Here is a 16,820-nt window from a genome sequence, read left to right as displayed (position 1 = left end):
ATATGTCCAAATTAATCAATATCTTCCAATGACTTACAAAGTTGTAGAGCTACCAAGTCAAAACACCTATCAAAGTGTACCTACCAAACTTTGAAACTAAAAGGAAATGAACCAAATCCCACAAATCGATACCTTTCAAACTATCATAAAGGCGCTATGCCCCTAGATTTAGTATCAAATTGACTCAAGATTTTGGTCATGGATTTGATTCCAAATAAAATAAAGAAGCTTATGCTTCATCATTGTTTCAATAATCTCACAACTTTCTCAATCAACCAATAGTACATGTGCAAGTAATTAGATTTGCAATGCATGAAGGCATGAAGCGCTACATAATCATAAGCAACGATTGCAACTAAACAGCAAATATCTCACTCTTTTAACTCCACTTTGTAGTGTTGTACGTCTTCTGAAGTTTGAATGCTATTAGAAACTGAAAATAATTAGCGGTATCTATTCCATGACCTTGAGTATCTAATTTACAACGTAAACTAGAAGAATTTCCAATTATGGCTCGAAAAACATAGAACATTGATCGATGCTATAACCTTACCCCCAATCTCATCTCCCGTGTTTGTTGTGAGATATAACTCTACATAGGAGGTACATACGACTAGGGCCTCTCTTTTGTGGGATTGGATTTGGGTTCTTCACTTTCGCTGCCTTCACATTCTTTGTCAGAACCAAAGATGAACCTCTTCATAGAACACTCGGCTGATTGGATGGTCTTCTTGATCTGCAATTGCAACTTAAACTCATCAGAAGCTCAAACAACATACAAGATTGGACTAGCAACTACTTTAAAGAGTTCAACTTTGATGCGGCCTGGAGGAACCCTCCTTGTAACACGACACGTAATTTTTTGTGCTTATTTCAGACCCCTACTTTTTTGTTAATATTTGGGATGCCTCCTTGGAGACACCATGTGTAATATAAAGGAGAGGGTTCTACCGAAATTTTGAAGTGGGATGGGCACCTCAAAGTTTTTACCACTAATAAATCAGGAGACGAGCCAACCTTAACACCTTAATCTTTGTTGGTTTGGTGGAAATTACTTCCACATTTCAACATTTTCGATCATTTCTTCAAAGGATTTTTATAAATTCTCACACTTATGTGAATTTCTATGCACACACCCTTGGAAAATTCAGAGAAATGCGAACAACTCTCTCGACCATAACTAGAAATCCAAACTAATGATTTAAGTTTCGGATTTAGGGTGTATGGGAAATGTTTTAAACTTCAGTTTCACAGTCAATTTTGGATTTTGGGTCCTGCATAAAATTGAAATAAAATAATAAAACTCTAAATTTTCATTGAAATTTCATCCAATTATCATAAATCTTGGGTAATTCTAAGCCAAAACTAGTCGAAATTTCAATTGCTTGAAATAGAAATTTCATTTTTTTTTCCCTACAAAAACCTTAATTAGAGTTTTGCATAACAGAAATTACAATCATATAGGAGCTTTACAACTACTTTTATTGAGAAGTTTTAGGATAACAAAGTGAAGAAAAGAAACCCAAACAAGTTTATGAAGAACAAACAAAAAAGAAAAAGAGATAATTTAAAAAAAAAAAAAAAAAAAAAACAAATCTTTTCAAGAAAGGTAGAACCCCGAAAACCCATTTTAATCAAATACCCCAAATGGTAATTAAAAAAAAAAAAAAAAACAGAATGTCTGTAATTGTTAAGATGTGAAGGAAATATCAATGTAAGAAACACAAAATCAACTGATACCAACAAATTAGATAGAACCCCAGAACACGAAATATAAATAAATAAAAGGGGGGAAAGGAAAAAAAAAATTGAGGAAAAAATAATTACAGGGTCAAGGACATTGGGTTGGGGGCCATAGTCAGAAGTGAGGAGGAAATATGAAGCAGTTACAGTGGCCACCATTGTTGTTCTTCTCACCAGCTTTTCTGTCTTTGGGTCCATTTCTACTTCATCACACGCCTAGAAGATTGTAGACGTCTCTCTTTGACTAGGGAGTTAGGGGAAGAAATGGGTCGGGTTATCGGATCGGTTCAGGATCGGATCAGACCCCGGGACTGATTAGTAAGAATTGGGTCGGACTCTTGTCAGATTGGGTTGTTATCGGATCTAAAAGCCTGTTTGGAAATGCCATGAGACGGTGGAGGATGCCAAGTGGTCTATGTTCCCAATAGAAATCTAAATTTTATCTGATGGGATCAAATTGATTTGTATACAAAATACTGTACAACTTATTTACTTCATTACATTTTAGTAAAAATACGGTTGATTAAGAATTAATGAGATAGATTATTAAATCGGATCCTTATCGAAATCCAAATTCTCGATCCATATTCTAAGTTAGTACCAATAATTCGAACCGGATCTATAATCTATTGATAGCCCTACACAATTTCTTTCACCTCTTTTGGCAATATTTCTAAGTTGTCCCTATTATGGGAAATATACATGATATCCTCAGTTGTGTAAAATGATTACCAGAGCTGGGGCTTGGGTTTATGATATATGGGTCGGGTTTTGAGATTGACCTGATTCAAACCCGACTAACATTTGTAACTGAATGTATGATGGTAGACGGAAATCGATAGAAAAATAGTTTTCTGAAAAAATGTCAGCGACAACAAGTGATCATATGCATATTTTCCTAGAATACCATTTTCCCTTGAAAATGATGCGTAAAGTTCATGGGGTCAGTGGCTTGCCAATGTGGGCGCAACGATCGCAGATTAACTTCTTAAAAGGGTAAATAATTGTGTTTCTAAAAAAGAACTCAGATTACAGAAAGAACAATAACCCAAAATGGTATCACAATGTGATCCTTTGATTTCCTTCAAATCATGAATGATTTTAATATTTTTGTTAACAATTCTTGGTTTTGAAGAAACAAATTTTTTTAAGTTCTTATGTACATAGAATTGAGAAATTTTCCTATAATTTAAAAGGATACATTTTATTCATATAAAGAAAGGGATCGTTAAATTAGTGATGTTGCGGGTTTTATCACGCGCACTGTTCTCAGCAATCTCCTTCAAACTCATCCAAGATTTTCTTCTTTTTCTACTTGACCCACTAACCGTGTTTCCTGAATCTGTTGTGGCAGATACGTTTTCGGTTCCAACCCGCTTGTTAGATCCAGACCCACTCTTCTTTCTCCTTTTTCTATCCAACAAAGTCATTCGAATTCCCTCTGTTGGAGTTGCTGGACTGTTCTCAACAGGTTGCATAGCAGAATCTTTGGGTTTTGATTCTGAAACTGATATTGGTTGAGATGGGAATATTATCTCCTCCATCTTCTTATTAATCTCCGTGTTGCTTTCTATACCTCTCGAAGAACAAGCAGACTTCTCACTAGTGGTGCAGACAGGCTTTAATTCAGAAACTGGTCTTGGTTTACAAGGAAGTATATCTTTCATGTGACCTTTTGGGGTACCTCTTTTCAGGTTACGGTGCGAACAGAAGTGGCATGTATAGACCACATTGTTTTGGGTAGGAAAGCTTGATTTCTTGTGTCTTTGGCGCATCTTGGCTTCGTTCTTTTCAATTCGGACAGTGCAGTTATAGCCGGGCTGAAGAATTGACTCACATCTGTAGAACAGTGAATAAGTAATTAAGGTGGTGAAGTATTAAGCACTAGTGTATGCAAAACCAAATTGAAATTTCAAAATTGGACATAGATTGTTCATTCAAAGTTGATTCCTTGTACAATATCAATATCTAACAATTTCACTGTAAGATAAGGGAAGACAAATTTTCAAGTATGCAAAATACAAGATATAATTAAATATATTATATTGCATACCCCTGCAATCTACTGCACTAGCATCAGTAATCATATAACGTCAATACCTCAACACTGTGCATAGAGAATTAAGTATCTGGGTATAATTCTCACTCGAACAATACATTAAAAGAATACACATAACCCATCTATCAAAATAAAAGTACACATAACCCAATCTGTATAACAAGGACCTTGTATGTAGGCAACTATTCCTTTTGGGTTCTCTCATGCATGCATAACTAACATAGCCCTTTATAAATCATGAAGAAAATAGAACAGTAAGTTGTAACTTTTTTTTTTAGATAAATGAAAGATTTATTAAAAGGATAACAAGCTGTCCTAAAGAAGAAAGATACAAACAGAGATGGATCACCCTTTTACAAACAAGCTCCCACCAATACAAGAAATCTTCAAAGAAAAAGCCCCTAAAATATTTAAATTGTTTACACCAATAAAATAAAAGACCTACTACACCAAAAAGTTGTAACATCTATGAATGGAAATCTTGGTTTTCAGCTTCTTCTTTTTTTAAATAAAATTTTATTACAGAAGAAATGAGTAAGTAAAGGAAGGTCAAGAAGACCTGTCAAAGAGAACACAAGAAAAAAACACAGAAAAGGGGGGGGGGGGGGGGGGGGGAAGGGGGGAACCATATATAAAGTTCATGAAAAAGACTCTTTAAAATCTACAGAGACTTGCTCCAGAAGAATAAAATCCCATAACAAAGATTATGGTTTCCTGCAGGAAATGCTCCTAGACCTTGAAAATTTGGCTATTCATCATTTCATCTCTTTCCAAATCCCCAAACACACGACAAAAAAAACAAAAAAAAATAAAGGTGCAATAAGTCCTTTCCCTCCAAAGACAGCTCTTAATCTTCAACTTTGAAAGAGAGAAATGGTAGAACCACGGAAGCACCAACTAATATTAAAGAGAGAATAGACTTGGGACCACACCTTAAGAGCTAAGGTAAAATAAATTAGCAAGTGATTGACAGATTCACCACTAGCCTTACATATAACAAAAAAAATTAACTGAAATTATGCCCTAGACATGATACTGTCCAACAGAGCAAGTGAGGAAAGCAACCTTTGACGAGGCATTTGGCCTCCAAACCACAGAAGTTGTTAAGGAACTCAAAGGAATTAGAATGAGACAATGAGAAGATAAAAGGACTTCACCAAAAAGATGTCTCATCCTTGACCCAAACTCCCCGATCAGCCACCTCAGGATTGATAAAAATGGAAGAGAGTCAAATCATGATTCCAGAGTCTCCAAAGCTTCTTAGAATTGCAAATGCGATTCCCAGATTGGATCTTGAAACCATTGATGGGCAATGGTGTTTAGATGAAACAGAGTATAGCTATGGGAACTGAGGTTTCAAGGCCAAACTGCCACACCACAAAAGCATCGTGTTTAAGAACTGAGGTAAATTGTTGGTAATCAAAGTCAAAATCTTGGAAACATACCATGTGAGATTAATGCCAGTAAGTCTATAAAAGGAAGGAAGCTAAAGAGAAAGGGTATGCGAAGTGAGTAAGAGAGCTTTTACATATATGTACTCACTCGAGTCGAAAGGTGCTTGAAGAAAAGGTACTAACTTGCCAAATTGGTTAAAATCTGTGAGTAATATTTCCATGAGGCCCATGACCTGCATTCAAAACCCGCTTTCACCTACTAATTACTTACCACTAACCCACTTGCTTATCAAACAAAAAGTACCCCACCAACATGAAGTTGCCACCTTGGTGAGTTGGTAATACCACGGACCTGGGTTCGAAACCCCACACTTCACTCTTATAGCTACCCTTTTCTTTATGAAAAAAAATGGTACCCTGTCGATGTTACCAGGTTCACTATTATAGTAGCAAACCCAAATTCGAACCAAGCGAACCAAAGAACCAGGTAACATATCTCGAAGTGTATATAGAAATGGAAATCTCCCCACAGGAGTACAAATAAAATAATGACACAAGGACAGATGCTCAGACATCATACTACTTCAGACATCCAGGATCCTAAACTACGTCAATCAAGTTGAAAATTTAATTACTTTTTTTTTTTTTTAATTACTTTTTCAATCAAGATTAAACTACCATACAAAAAGAGTCTCACCTCTGGCAAGGAAAAAATGATGGATCAAGTGGAGTCCCCATGGCCTCCCCACAAGTGGCCAAACGGTGTCCAAAAAGAGCACCCAAAGAAGGCATAGAAGCTTCCCCACCAGCCCATAATGCCAGATTCTGCAAATGTTGCATTTTCAAGATAGACTTGACATTGTTGGAGCCTCCTCCTCTGAATTGCTTTCTACCAGTGATTTCCTCTCTAAGTGATGTTGCTCTTTGATGAAATCCAGAAGCAATAGCCGATGAGCCCTTCTTGTTTCCATTCTTACCCATTTTTTCTTTATTTCTCTGAATATGCTCAAAGTATTTCACTCAGTAATTTAATCAAACAGATGACCTGCAATTTACAAAAATAAGAGATTCAACTTTCTAAAGAACTAGTGAGAAAGACCAATGAAGAAACTCCACGTATGGTTACCCACAACCCACATGTTTATGTTAGAGTAACACACACACACGGGCGCACGCACACACACACACAGAAATCAATATCTCTAGGGTTTTCCAATTATTTGTGTAGCCATCAACAAGGTGATATTTTTCATCCGTCGTCCCAAAAACCAAAATCAACAAAATGGGTAAGTAAGATAAATAAAGTTGATTTTTCTTTTTTCATCTAAAATTCAACCACTTCTCGAAAATATTCTTAAAGTTGCAACCCTAATCTTAAATTGCAACAATTAGTCTCAATGTAGATACAAACAAACAAAATATAAAAATAAAAGTCTTTCTCAAGTTAATATCAAACCACCGATGCCCTAATTCTCAACACGCATACAAAACCAATATTAAGAAATCAAATCAAAGATATTTCTTTGTTGTGCAGTAATTAAACAATTAAGAAACCCCCAAAAAAAAATCTCACTCGACCCCGCCACTTCTTTCCCTCCAAAATCAAAGCAGCCTTTGGAGTGTTTTAAAGACTTTTAACTTTTAGAGAGCTGTCAAAATTAGTCCCCCAAAACATGCGCAACTTATGTCAAAATTCCGGTTTGGGTACACTATTGGATTTTATTCCCAAAACATGCATTCGAGTGAATTCATCACTTTTATAATCAATGAATTCGCTGATATTCGTAGATGTTAAAAGTGAAAAACTCACAAGTTTGAAGGTTATAACAATGACGAATGCATGTTTTGGGAATTAAAATGAACAGTAGAATGAACTTGAAATTTCGTCATATTCAACGCACAAAATTGAGATTCACCCTTAAAAATAAGTGAATGGTTGAGAATAAGTAAAAGTTGGGGTCCAAAAATGTGTGCAACATATGACAAAACTCCATTTCCGGTACAATTTTCATTTTAATTTCCAAAACATGTTTTTCCAGTGAATTCATGAGTTGATAAATTACCGGCGAGACCGCTGATATGACAAAATCGTTGATATTTTATCAACGAGTTCGTTGATTATAAAAGTGACAAATTCACTACAAAAATTATGTTTTGGATATTAAAATAATCAGTGTATCAAACTCGAGATTTCTTCATGTTCAGAGCATGAAATGGAGATTCACCCTATGTTATATAACTTACACCAACAAGAATGATCACACATTTTGGATTGCTCTTAGTAACGATGTGTTTGGATAGAGAGAAATGGAGAGAAAATAATGAATTTCTCTCTATTTCTCTTGTTTGGATTGTGAAGAGAGAAAAAGAAAATTAACGGAGAGAAAAGTGGACCAATTTTTTCTCTGCAAATCAGAAAAAAATGAAGAGAAAAGAAATGTTCACGACTAAGAGCACTAAAAATTATAATTCTACTGTTTTTTTCCTATCTAAACTTAAGCTTTTCTATTGTTAAATCAAACAAGATGGAAAGAAACTGGATTTCTTCTTCTTCTTCTTCTTCTCTCTCTCTCTCTCTCTCTCTCTCTCTCTCTCTAATGAGTTTCTTTTCTCTTCACTTCTCTCGATCCAAACAAAGGGTAGAAGTTGGTGTGTCAATAGAAGCTCTCGATACCAAAGAAAAGATACCAAAACTTTAGTTAGTTGGGTTTGATACCAAACATGAAAAACAATGGTTTAAGAATCATGCAAAACAATCAACAGCTTAGATTTCTGAAATAACTGTATGCCAAAAAGTTCATTTCACAACAAAGATCAAAAGAGTTGAATTCAAGTCCATAAAAAATGCCATAGAGTAAAACTCCATAATTTTTTGGAGCTGATTTGTAATGAAAGCAATTCAAAGAGACAATATATATATATAGATAGAATAGAATTCAAGGTTCAATCTAGTAACAAAAAGAATAGAATTCTCTACAGTGACTTAGATATGAAATCTAATCAAAGGTTTTAAAGAAGAAGAAAAAAAAAACAATTTCTATAACACCCACAGATAATCAACACACATAAAACAACATCATATATATATATCCAAGATCAAAAGCATATCAAGCCCAAAAAATGATGATATCCGAATCCGATCGGATATCACTAACAAACATTCAAATTCGAATTTCGAAAAATGTATCAGGCATCCGATAACATCCGATCCGATAAAAAAATCTTATAAAATACCACCATTCTCAATCTGTAAACAAACAAATCGATTTTATTTTATTTTTTTAATCTTCTAACTATTTCAGTCTTCAAATCGGATAAAATAGGGTTTTATTTTGTGTGTGTGTGTGTGTGTGTGAGAGAGCGAGAGAGAGAGTATCTTTGGAAGCTCGTTGGTCGGAGAAGACGATGGTTATGGTCCGTCGGTCGGATTTTACCGAGAGGCGAGAGAGAGGAAGATAGAGAGAGAGAGAATGTGTACCTATATGTCGTCGACCGGAGAAGACGATGGGTATGGAACTCACAGTCGAAACCCCCCTCACCGATCGTTAATGGCTGCTGGTTCTTGTGTGTGAAGACGTGAGAGAAGATAAAAGGTTAAAAAGTTATGTTTTGTTGTATAACATGAATACACGACACTTATATATACATATATAAAAGTTTTGTTGTAAAACATTAATACATAATATGTATATTATATCGGAGCAGATATTATCGGATCGGATTTCGCAATATCCGAATTTGTATCTGAAACTCATTTGAATTTTAAAATAACATCCAAATCCGATATCCGAAAATTTTGGATAATATCCGATTTTTTGAATTCGAATTCATATTTCGGCTATCCATTGACACCCCTAGTTGTTGGCACCCTAATTTTATTTATTAGATTTCAATTAAAAATAAAGAAAATGGATTTTTCTCCAAAAACATGTCCAACTTATGTCAAAATTCCAATATGGGTACACTAATAGTTTTTATTCTCAAAACATGCATTTTGAGTGAATTCGTTGGTATTCGTAGATGTTAAAAGTGATAAACTCACGAGTTCGACGATTATAATAATGACGAATGTATGTTTTAGGAATTAAAATGAACAGTAGACCGAACTTGAAATTTTATCATATTCAACGCACGAAATTGATATTCACTCTTAAAAATATAGTGAATGGTTGAGAATAAGTAAAGTTGGGGTCTAAAAACGTGCGCAATATATGACAAAACTCTATTTTCGGTACAATTTTCATTTTAAGTTCCTAAATATGTTTTTCCTGTGAAATCGTGAGTTAATAAATTACCAGCGAGACCACTGATATGACAAAATCATTGATATTTTATCAATGAATTTGTTGATTATAAAAGTGACAAATTCACTAAAATAATATATGTTTTGGAAATTAAAATAAACAGTGTATCATACTCGAAATTTTTTCATGTCCAGAGCATGAAATGAAGATTCACCCTATGTTATATAACTTACACCAATAAAGAATGATCGCACATTTTGGGTTGCTCTTAGTAATGGTGTGTTTGGATTGAGAGAATTTGAGAGAAAATAAAAGAAAATAATGAGTTTTTCTCCATTTCTTTTGTTTGGATTGTTAAGTGAAGAGAGAAAAGAAAAATAATTGAGAGAAAAGTGGACCAATTTTTCCTCTTTTTTTTTTCTCTTCAAATCAGAAAAAAAAAAAAAAATGGAGATAAAATAAATGTTCACGACTACAGCACTAAAAATTACAACTCTACCTTTTTTTCTTTCTAAACTTAAGTTTTTCTATTGTTAAATCAAATAAGACGGAAAGAAACTGGATTTCATCTTCTCTCTTTGTTTTTTATTTTATTTTATGAGTTTCTTTTCTCTTAATTTCTCTTTATCCAAACAAAGGGGAGAAGTTGGTGTAGCAAGAGAAGCTCTCAATACCAAAGAAAAGACTATACTCTAAAATATCCCTGCATCTTCGACTAAACAAGCTTGGACAAATCCATGAAGGAGGCAAAATCTATTCCAAACCCAATATAAAACCTTTCTCCTTCCCAAGCCACTCCTATTGTTGCTTCTCGCCCTCCTCTTCATCCCAAAAACAAGAAGAGAAAGGTTGATAATGTCGAAATCCAAAAGCAGAACTCCAATTACTTCAAAATTCGTGTGCAACTTATGTCAAAATTTCAGTTTGAGTACACTGTTGATTTTTATTCTCAAAACATGCATTTCGAGTGAATTCGTCACTTTTCTAATCAATGAATTCGCTGATATTTGTAGATGTTAAAAATGACAAACTTACGAGTTCAACAGTTATAACAATGACGAATGCATGTTTTAAGAATTAAAATGAACAGTATACCAAACTTGAAATTTTCTCATATTCAACGTTTGAAATTGAGATTCACCCTTAAAAATATAGTAAATGGGGAGAATAAGTAAAAGTTGGGGTCTAAAAACCTGTGCAACATATGACAAAACTTCATTTCCGGTATAATGCTCATTTTAATTTTCAAAACATGTTTTTCCAGTGAATCTGTGAGTTGATAAATTATCAGTGAGACCGTTGATATAACAAAATCTTTGGTGTTATATCAATGAATTCGTTGATTATAAAAGTGATTAATTCACTAAAAAAATATGTTTTAGAAATTAAAATAAACAGTGTATCAAACTCAAAATTTCTTCATGTCCAAAGCATGAAATGAAGATTTATCCTATGCTATATAACTTACACCAACAAAGAATGATCACACATTTTGGGTTGCTCTTAGTAATGGTGTGTTTGGATTGAAAGATTTGGAGAGAAAAGAAAAGAAAATAATGAGTTTTTCTCCATTTCTTTTGTTTGGATTGTTAAGTGAAGAGAGAAAAAAAAATAACGAAGAGAAAAGTGGATCGATTTTTTCTCTCAATCAAAAAAAAAAAAAATGAAGAGAAAAGAAATATTCACAACTAAAAGTACTAAAAATTACAACTCTACTTTTTTTTTTCTTTCCAAACTTAAGTTTTTCTATGGATAAATCAAACTAGGTGGGAAGAAAATGATTTCTTCTTCTCGCTTTGTTTTTCTTAATGAGTTTCTTTTCTCTCCATTTCCCTTTATCCAAACAAAGGTTAGAAGTTGGTGTGGCAATAGAAGCTCTCGATACCGAAGAAAAGACTATACTCTAAAGCATCCCGCAGCTTCGACTAAACAGGCCTGAACAGATCCATGGAGGAGGCAAAATCTGTTCCAAACCCAACCGTCGAAACCCCAAAACCTCCAAACCCAACAGAAAACCTTCCTCCTTCCCAAGCCACTCCTACTGTTGCTTCTCGTCCTCCTCTTCATCCCCAGAACAAGAAGAGAAAGGTTGATAATGTCGAAATCCAGAAGCAGAACTCCAATTACTATAAGATCCGTGCCATTGTTAGAGATCTTCGCCCCCATTTCATCGAGGTACAAAACCCCATTAAAATTTTCTTGATTTCCTTTTATGGGTTTCATTGTAATTTGTGCATTTTAGTTGTGTTTCAAGGCAAAATTGTATAATGGATCATTAAAAAAGTGATTTTTTAAAGGTATTGGTTAGTGTTCTTGATGGGTAGGAGAAAATTGTGATGGTTTTAAAGTTTAGGGATTGTACCCAATTGAAGAGTGTGATGATTGAGGCTTGTCTATATGTTTTTTTTTTCCTGATTTAATGGACATAAGTGATTCTTATTATGGATAGTAATTATTTATTTATTCTTTTAAAGCTCAAAACTGGTGCAATTGTGATCTGGATAAAAACAGATCTCATTGTGAAACATGGATGTGGTTTGAGGTTACTTGGTTGATTGGATGGGTAAATATTTATAATTTAGGTACTGGTAGGCATGATCCTTTTTGTCGGACAAAATGCAAGCGCACCATGGCCTTCTAAGAAGATTTACATATAATAACAATTAGACTGCCCACTTTGTTTCCATAAAATGGGTTATTGATGCTTGGAAATTGAGGGTGAGTACGATGAATGGTTTTGGGGATTGTTTTGTTGGAAAATAATTTGAATTTGGGAAGGATATAGAGTTAGAAAAGAAAAAAAGGAAGAAAATTGAGAGTCCACTTGGAGTTCAAGGGAAGACAATATCTTTAAAATTAAGTTTTAGGATAACATTTACAGATTTTCAACCTGAGACGTTGAAGAAAATGGTTTAAATCACCTTTTACTTGTCCATTTTATACATTAAAAGTCACTTGGAGGAAGGGGAATGATTTTTGGGGAAAATTTTAAAAAATAAAAGTAAATTATGACCTCTGTTTGGGCTGTTTCCTTGCACCTTGCACACTAGGTCTTATGCCTCAACTGGGTGAGGCATTAAAACTTCGAAGGCTTAAGCCTCAAATAAAATGTCATGTACTTGGCCTAGAGGGGTGTTTTTTAAACAATGCTAGATACTTTTAGGGGATAGGTTGGTTGCCTCCAAATAGGCTTTCTTATTCAGGTATGATTTATTTATTTATTGGATAAGGTATGATCATTTGGTTCACCCTTCTCCTTCCAGTATTCCATGCTTTTACTCTTTGTAAGTAACACCCCTTTAAGCATTGTTTTCTAGGAAGCATCCAAGATATCCAACTGTACAAGTTCTCAGAGGTGGTAGAAAGCCAGCAATGGTCGACCTGATTTTCACCCAAATTACTTTAATTTTGAAGCCTCCTTACGTTTATTTGTGTCTTGTTAGCGGAAAAGGGACTCAACCAATGCCCATGGAGATTTCTAATAAAATTGACCAAATCCTTGATTGGAACTGAAGCATTACTATTATTATTTTTCACTCTTAGAAGTGCCAATGAATTTTCCAATTTGTTGGCCGTGTAAAGTAAATCTTTTTTGCTAAGGCATCTCTATTCTCTAATTCAGAATACTTTGCTTGATGTTATAGATTTTTTTTACTTATATGTAAATATTATTTTTTCATGAACTGATTTTAGCCAGATAAAATGCTGCCCTTTACATGCAAAATGGTGCACCACATTTCTGATTAATCACTAGGAAGTGAAAACCCCATTTGCCGCACTTCATATTACCTATATTTTATTCGCTATTTCACCTTTCTATATATCTCTCTCATGTCATTGTATTTATCTTCAGCATCTGTTTATTATTTTATTAAAAATATCAAAAAAACATTTTTGTTTTCTTGAAGGTTTTGCGGACCCCGGACTTTCGAAATAGTAAAGCGGCTCATGAAATTCGAAAACGTAAGATATTCGAGATATACTTTAGGCTTCACATTTACTTTGCATTAATGGTTATATCATGTTCACAAATGTTTATTCTCTATATTGATATGTTTTTGCTAACTCAATTTCAAGCTTTTGAAGGGGAAGGGTTGCTTTTAGTTAGTATGCATTAAATGTTCAAATTTTTTTGAGAGTTTCTATCACCGCACCAGCTTTTGCTAATGCCACCCCAAGATGTGCGCTAATTCTCTTTGGTGATTTACATGTGAATTGGGGTGGCATTAGCAAAAGTTGGTGTGGCAAATAGAATCTATTTTTTTTTTTGTTCAACACCAGAATAGATCCTATGCTAAATGGAGTTGATTGTTGGGAAATCAAGAAGCGACATGTACTTAGATTGGGCATAGCGGAGATGAGGTGGATGAGTAGAAAAACTAAGAAGATGAAATTAGAAATGAACGCATTTGTTAATGTAAGAATAGCTCCAATAGGTGGAAAAATATTAAAAAGTTGATTGAGATGATTTTTTCATGTGCGACAAAGGCCAGTTATAGCCCCATTTAGAAGGAATTTTCAAGTTGAAGGTTCTAAAAAAGAGTTAGGAAGATAAAAAAGAATGTGGATTGATGTGTTGTAAGTGGATATGAAAACACTAGAATGAACATAAGAGGCGGCTTTAGATAGAATTTAATGGAGGAACAAGATTCTTTCACCGACCATTTTCTGGATAGATCTTTGGCAATGGTTGATATATTTCTAGGGTTGGCGCGCACAAACTAAAAAGCAGGGTCTCTGGTGTACGTGTGATTGTGTGAAGTCTGTTTCATTTGTAATTCTAATATCAAACTCTTATTCTTGATTTATTTTTCTTCCTAATTGGACCATGCTTTACCCATCATGGCTTGGGCTCATGATCTAGGACTTGAGTTCAGGCTTGGCTCTCAAGCCTCCCTCCCCATGCTCCCACATACAGGCACAAAAAGATTCCACAACCATCACGAGGCATAAAATGGGTTTTGCACCCAGCCACCCACATACAATAATTTGATGTAATTTTATAATAAATAATGATAAAAAATATTTTAACAACCCGATCCTGATCCAAGATGAGCACCGAAATGCTCTATGTACCCATTTATTTTGAGCCTAACTCAGCTTTTAATAGTGCTTGAACCCTACTTGACGCTCTTGCACAAGCTTCTAGGTTAGGCTCAAGAGTCAAGACAATGGACTTGAAAGCTTAGGGACCTTGGTTGGCTTCTTTAAAACCCTTGTTCCCAGATCCTTTACATTTTAATAAGAGAGATTCTATTGCCACATTCTTCTTTGCCTAATATTACACCAATTCATATGATTTTAGCACACATCTCTGTGTGCTCTTAGAAAAGTTGGTGTGGCAGTAGAAATTCTCTTTAATAAACTATTTACGCAATCTTTTTTTCCTCCCCTTCTTTTTGTGCTTATAGTTTGAGTCAAGAAACTAGTGATTATGTTAGTTGAAATATATGTGTTAATTATTTCATAAACTAAAATTTCCAGAGATGAAGCTTGTAATGGATTGTTGCAAATTAAGGACGGTTGAGACAGTCTCTATGGGTAAGTGTAATAAACCACCTGAGGGCCGGTCTCTATCTGGTGAAAGCAAGCATGAACAAAAACCCCTCGAGAAGCACTTGTCAAGTGAAAGCAAGCCTGAACAGAAACCTCTTGAGAAGCACTTGTCAAGTGAAAGCAAGCATGAACAGAAACCCATGGAGGGGCAACAAGAGGAAAAGCAGGGCAAGCAGCCTCATCCTGACCATGTTCAAGAGAAATCACTTGAGCCTCCTTCGGTTGAGAACAACTCTGAGAAGAAGTTGGTAGATGACGAGATACAAGGGACGTATGTTATTGGAGGTTCGAACTTGGGTTGGAATTTTATTTTGTATCCGGGTGGTAAGCCAATCTATTGTGGAGTAACGAAGGAGTCGCGACGAAAAACAAAGTGAGTTTTTCGTCTTTCCATCATGTTCAACTTTTGTCTGACCTATGTGAAACCACCCTTATTTTGAAAACCAACATGTACACCAAAAGTTCCAAGAAAGTGCTTACCTTAATGGGTATCTTCTTGTTGAAAGGATTTCAATATAAAATTTAGACATCTTTGCATTTGTTGTCATTTTGCTTTAAACTGGAATGAAATTTTTTGTATCTCTGGAGTTCGGTTCTTATTATAACTGTTTTTGTTGAATCAAAGAATTGTATATATATATATATATATATACTCAGAGGCGGAGCCAGATTTTGCCCGTGTGGGGGCATCTAATTTTTTTTTTTTTTGGTGGGAACAATTAAGAGTGAAAAAGAAATAGTTGTGGGGGCAACTAAGAGTAGAATTTTTTTTTTTGTGGGGGCAATAGTGGCAGATTTTTTTATCCACCGATAAAATTTGTTGCAATAACTCACTAATCCATAGACTTTGAAAATTCTTGTGAAGGTAAGTCCCCCACAGCCCCCACAGTAAATCTGCCCCTATATACACTAGAGTTTGCATGTACTGTCCTCTTTGAGATTAAGGGGGTAAAAGAAAAAAAAATAAAATTTGAGGGGTATTATTAAAAATTAAATTGAGATTATTAAGGAGGGGTAAAAGAGGAAAAAAGAAGAAGTTGGAGAGGTATTATTAAGAAAGGGGGGAAAGAGGAAAGACAATGTTATAACATTGGATGGGTAGTATTGGAAAAGTGTATAAGGAAAAAGAGAATTAAGTTTGGAGTATATGTAGAAAGAAGAAGAGGAGAAAAGGTAAAATTTATCCTCGAGATTCTTTATCGGGCATAAATCTTGAGACAGAGAGTGGGATCCACCGTTGTATTTTATTATATATATATATATATTAGATCATCATGACATGAAAGAATTAGTATTATTATTGTCTTAATGCCCTGTCGAAGAGGTTATAAGCCATGTTTTGTTGTGTGGTTTTGCTTTACTTCTGCACAAAATCATCGTGCATTCTTTTGATATTATTATTGGGGTTGTCTTTTGATTCCGACGACATGCTTAATGATTGTGCTCGACTGCTAGGTTAAATTTTACTGGTAAAACTCCTTTTACTAGACCCAAAATTGAACAAACATGGTGCAAATCTAACCTTACAAGCAAACATCACCATCATTAGTTGGAACCACAAGTGATATATTAATATTTGCTGATATTTCTTATGCTATAGGACCAAAATAACCACTGTTCCTTGTTGTTGACATGTCTTCATTTGTACCCATTAAAATTTTGTGTACATGGCTTGGGCTTGTCCATGTTATATGGAGCGGAAAATTCTGTAAAACTTCTAGAATATGGACACTCGGGGAATGTTTCTTACCATATACATAAGGGCCCATTAGAATTTGGAATCATTTGTTTTGGAATTGGTTGGTATCTTCTTGTGTTTCTGTG

The 16,820-nt window shown here is 34.6% G+C and overlaps 2 protein-coding genes across 2 annotated transcripts; one reads left to right on the top strand and one right to left on the bottom strand.

Moving 5' to 3' along the window:
• Window positions 1-356: 356 nt before the first annotated feature.
• LOC147393694 (uncharacterized) lies at window positions 357-8,818 on the bottom strand. Its single transcript, XM_086455183.1, has 4 exons — window positions 8,675-8,818; window positions 5,894-6,241; window positions 1,828-3,582; window positions 357-736 (listed from the first exon to the last, which is right to left on the bottom strand). The coding sequence occupies exons 2-3, from the start codon at window positions 6,175-6,177 to the stop codon at window positions 2,952-2,954; spliced, it is 915 nt and encodes a 304-aa protein (XP_086311309.1). The 5' UTR covers window positions 6,178-6,241; window positions 8,675-8,818; the 3' UTR covers window positions 357-736; window positions 1,828-2,951.
• A 2,423-nt stretch (window positions 8,819-11,241) lies between these two features.
• On the top strand, window positions 11,242-15,525 carry LOC147393693 (uncharacterized). Its single transcript, XM_086456761.1, has 3 exons — window positions 11,242-11,615; window positions 13,349-13,403; window positions 14,925-15,525. Exons 1-3 carry the CDS (start codon window positions 11,388-11,390, stop codon window positions 15,371-15,373), a joined length of 732 nt encoding a protein of 243 aa, XP_086312887.1. The 5' UTR covers window positions 11,242-11,387; the 3' UTR covers window positions 15,374-15,525.
• The last annotated feature ends 1,295 nt before the right edge of the window (window positions 15,526-16,820 follow it).

The sequence above is a fragment of the Akebia trifoliata genome, chromosome 10 (genome assembly GCF_017979445.1).
Source record: "Akebia trifoliata isolate Shusen 1 chromosome 10, ASM1797944v1, whole genome shotgun sequence".
Taxonomy (NCBI): domain Eukaryota; kingdom Viridiplantae; phylum Streptophyta; class Magnoliopsida; order Ranunculales; family Lardizabalaceae; genus Akebia; species Akebia trifoliata.
The sequence above is the reverse complement of the archived record's forward strand: the minus strand, read 5'-3'. Positions and strand labels throughout refer to the sequence as shown.

What these genes read in the sequence shown, in the direction of transcription:
- LOC147393693 (XM_086456761.1), top strand. Translation starts at nt 11,388, where the DNA reads ATGGAGGAGGCAAAATCTGTTCCAAACCCAACCGTCGAAACCCCAAAA. An exon ending in TTCGCCCCCATTTCATCGAG is followed by an intron (nt 11,616 to 13,348) that starts GTACAAAACCCC and finishes GTTTTCTTGAAG; the next exon opens with GTTTTGCGGACCCCGGACTT. An exon ending in GGCTCATGAAATTCGAAAAC is followed by an intron (nt 13,404 to 14,924) that starts GTAAGATATTCG and finishes TAAAATTTCCAG; the next exon opens with AGATGAAGCTTGTAATGGAT.
- LOC147393694 (XM_086455183.1), bottom strand. Translation starts at nt 6,177, where the DNA reads ATGGGTAAGAATGGAAACAAGAAGGGCTCATCGGCTATTGCTTCTGGA. An exon ending in TCATTTTTTCCTTGCCAGAG is followed by an intron (nt 3,583 to 5,893) that starts GTGAGACTCTTT and finishes ACTGTTCTACAG; the next exon opens with ATGTGAGTCAATTCTTCAGC.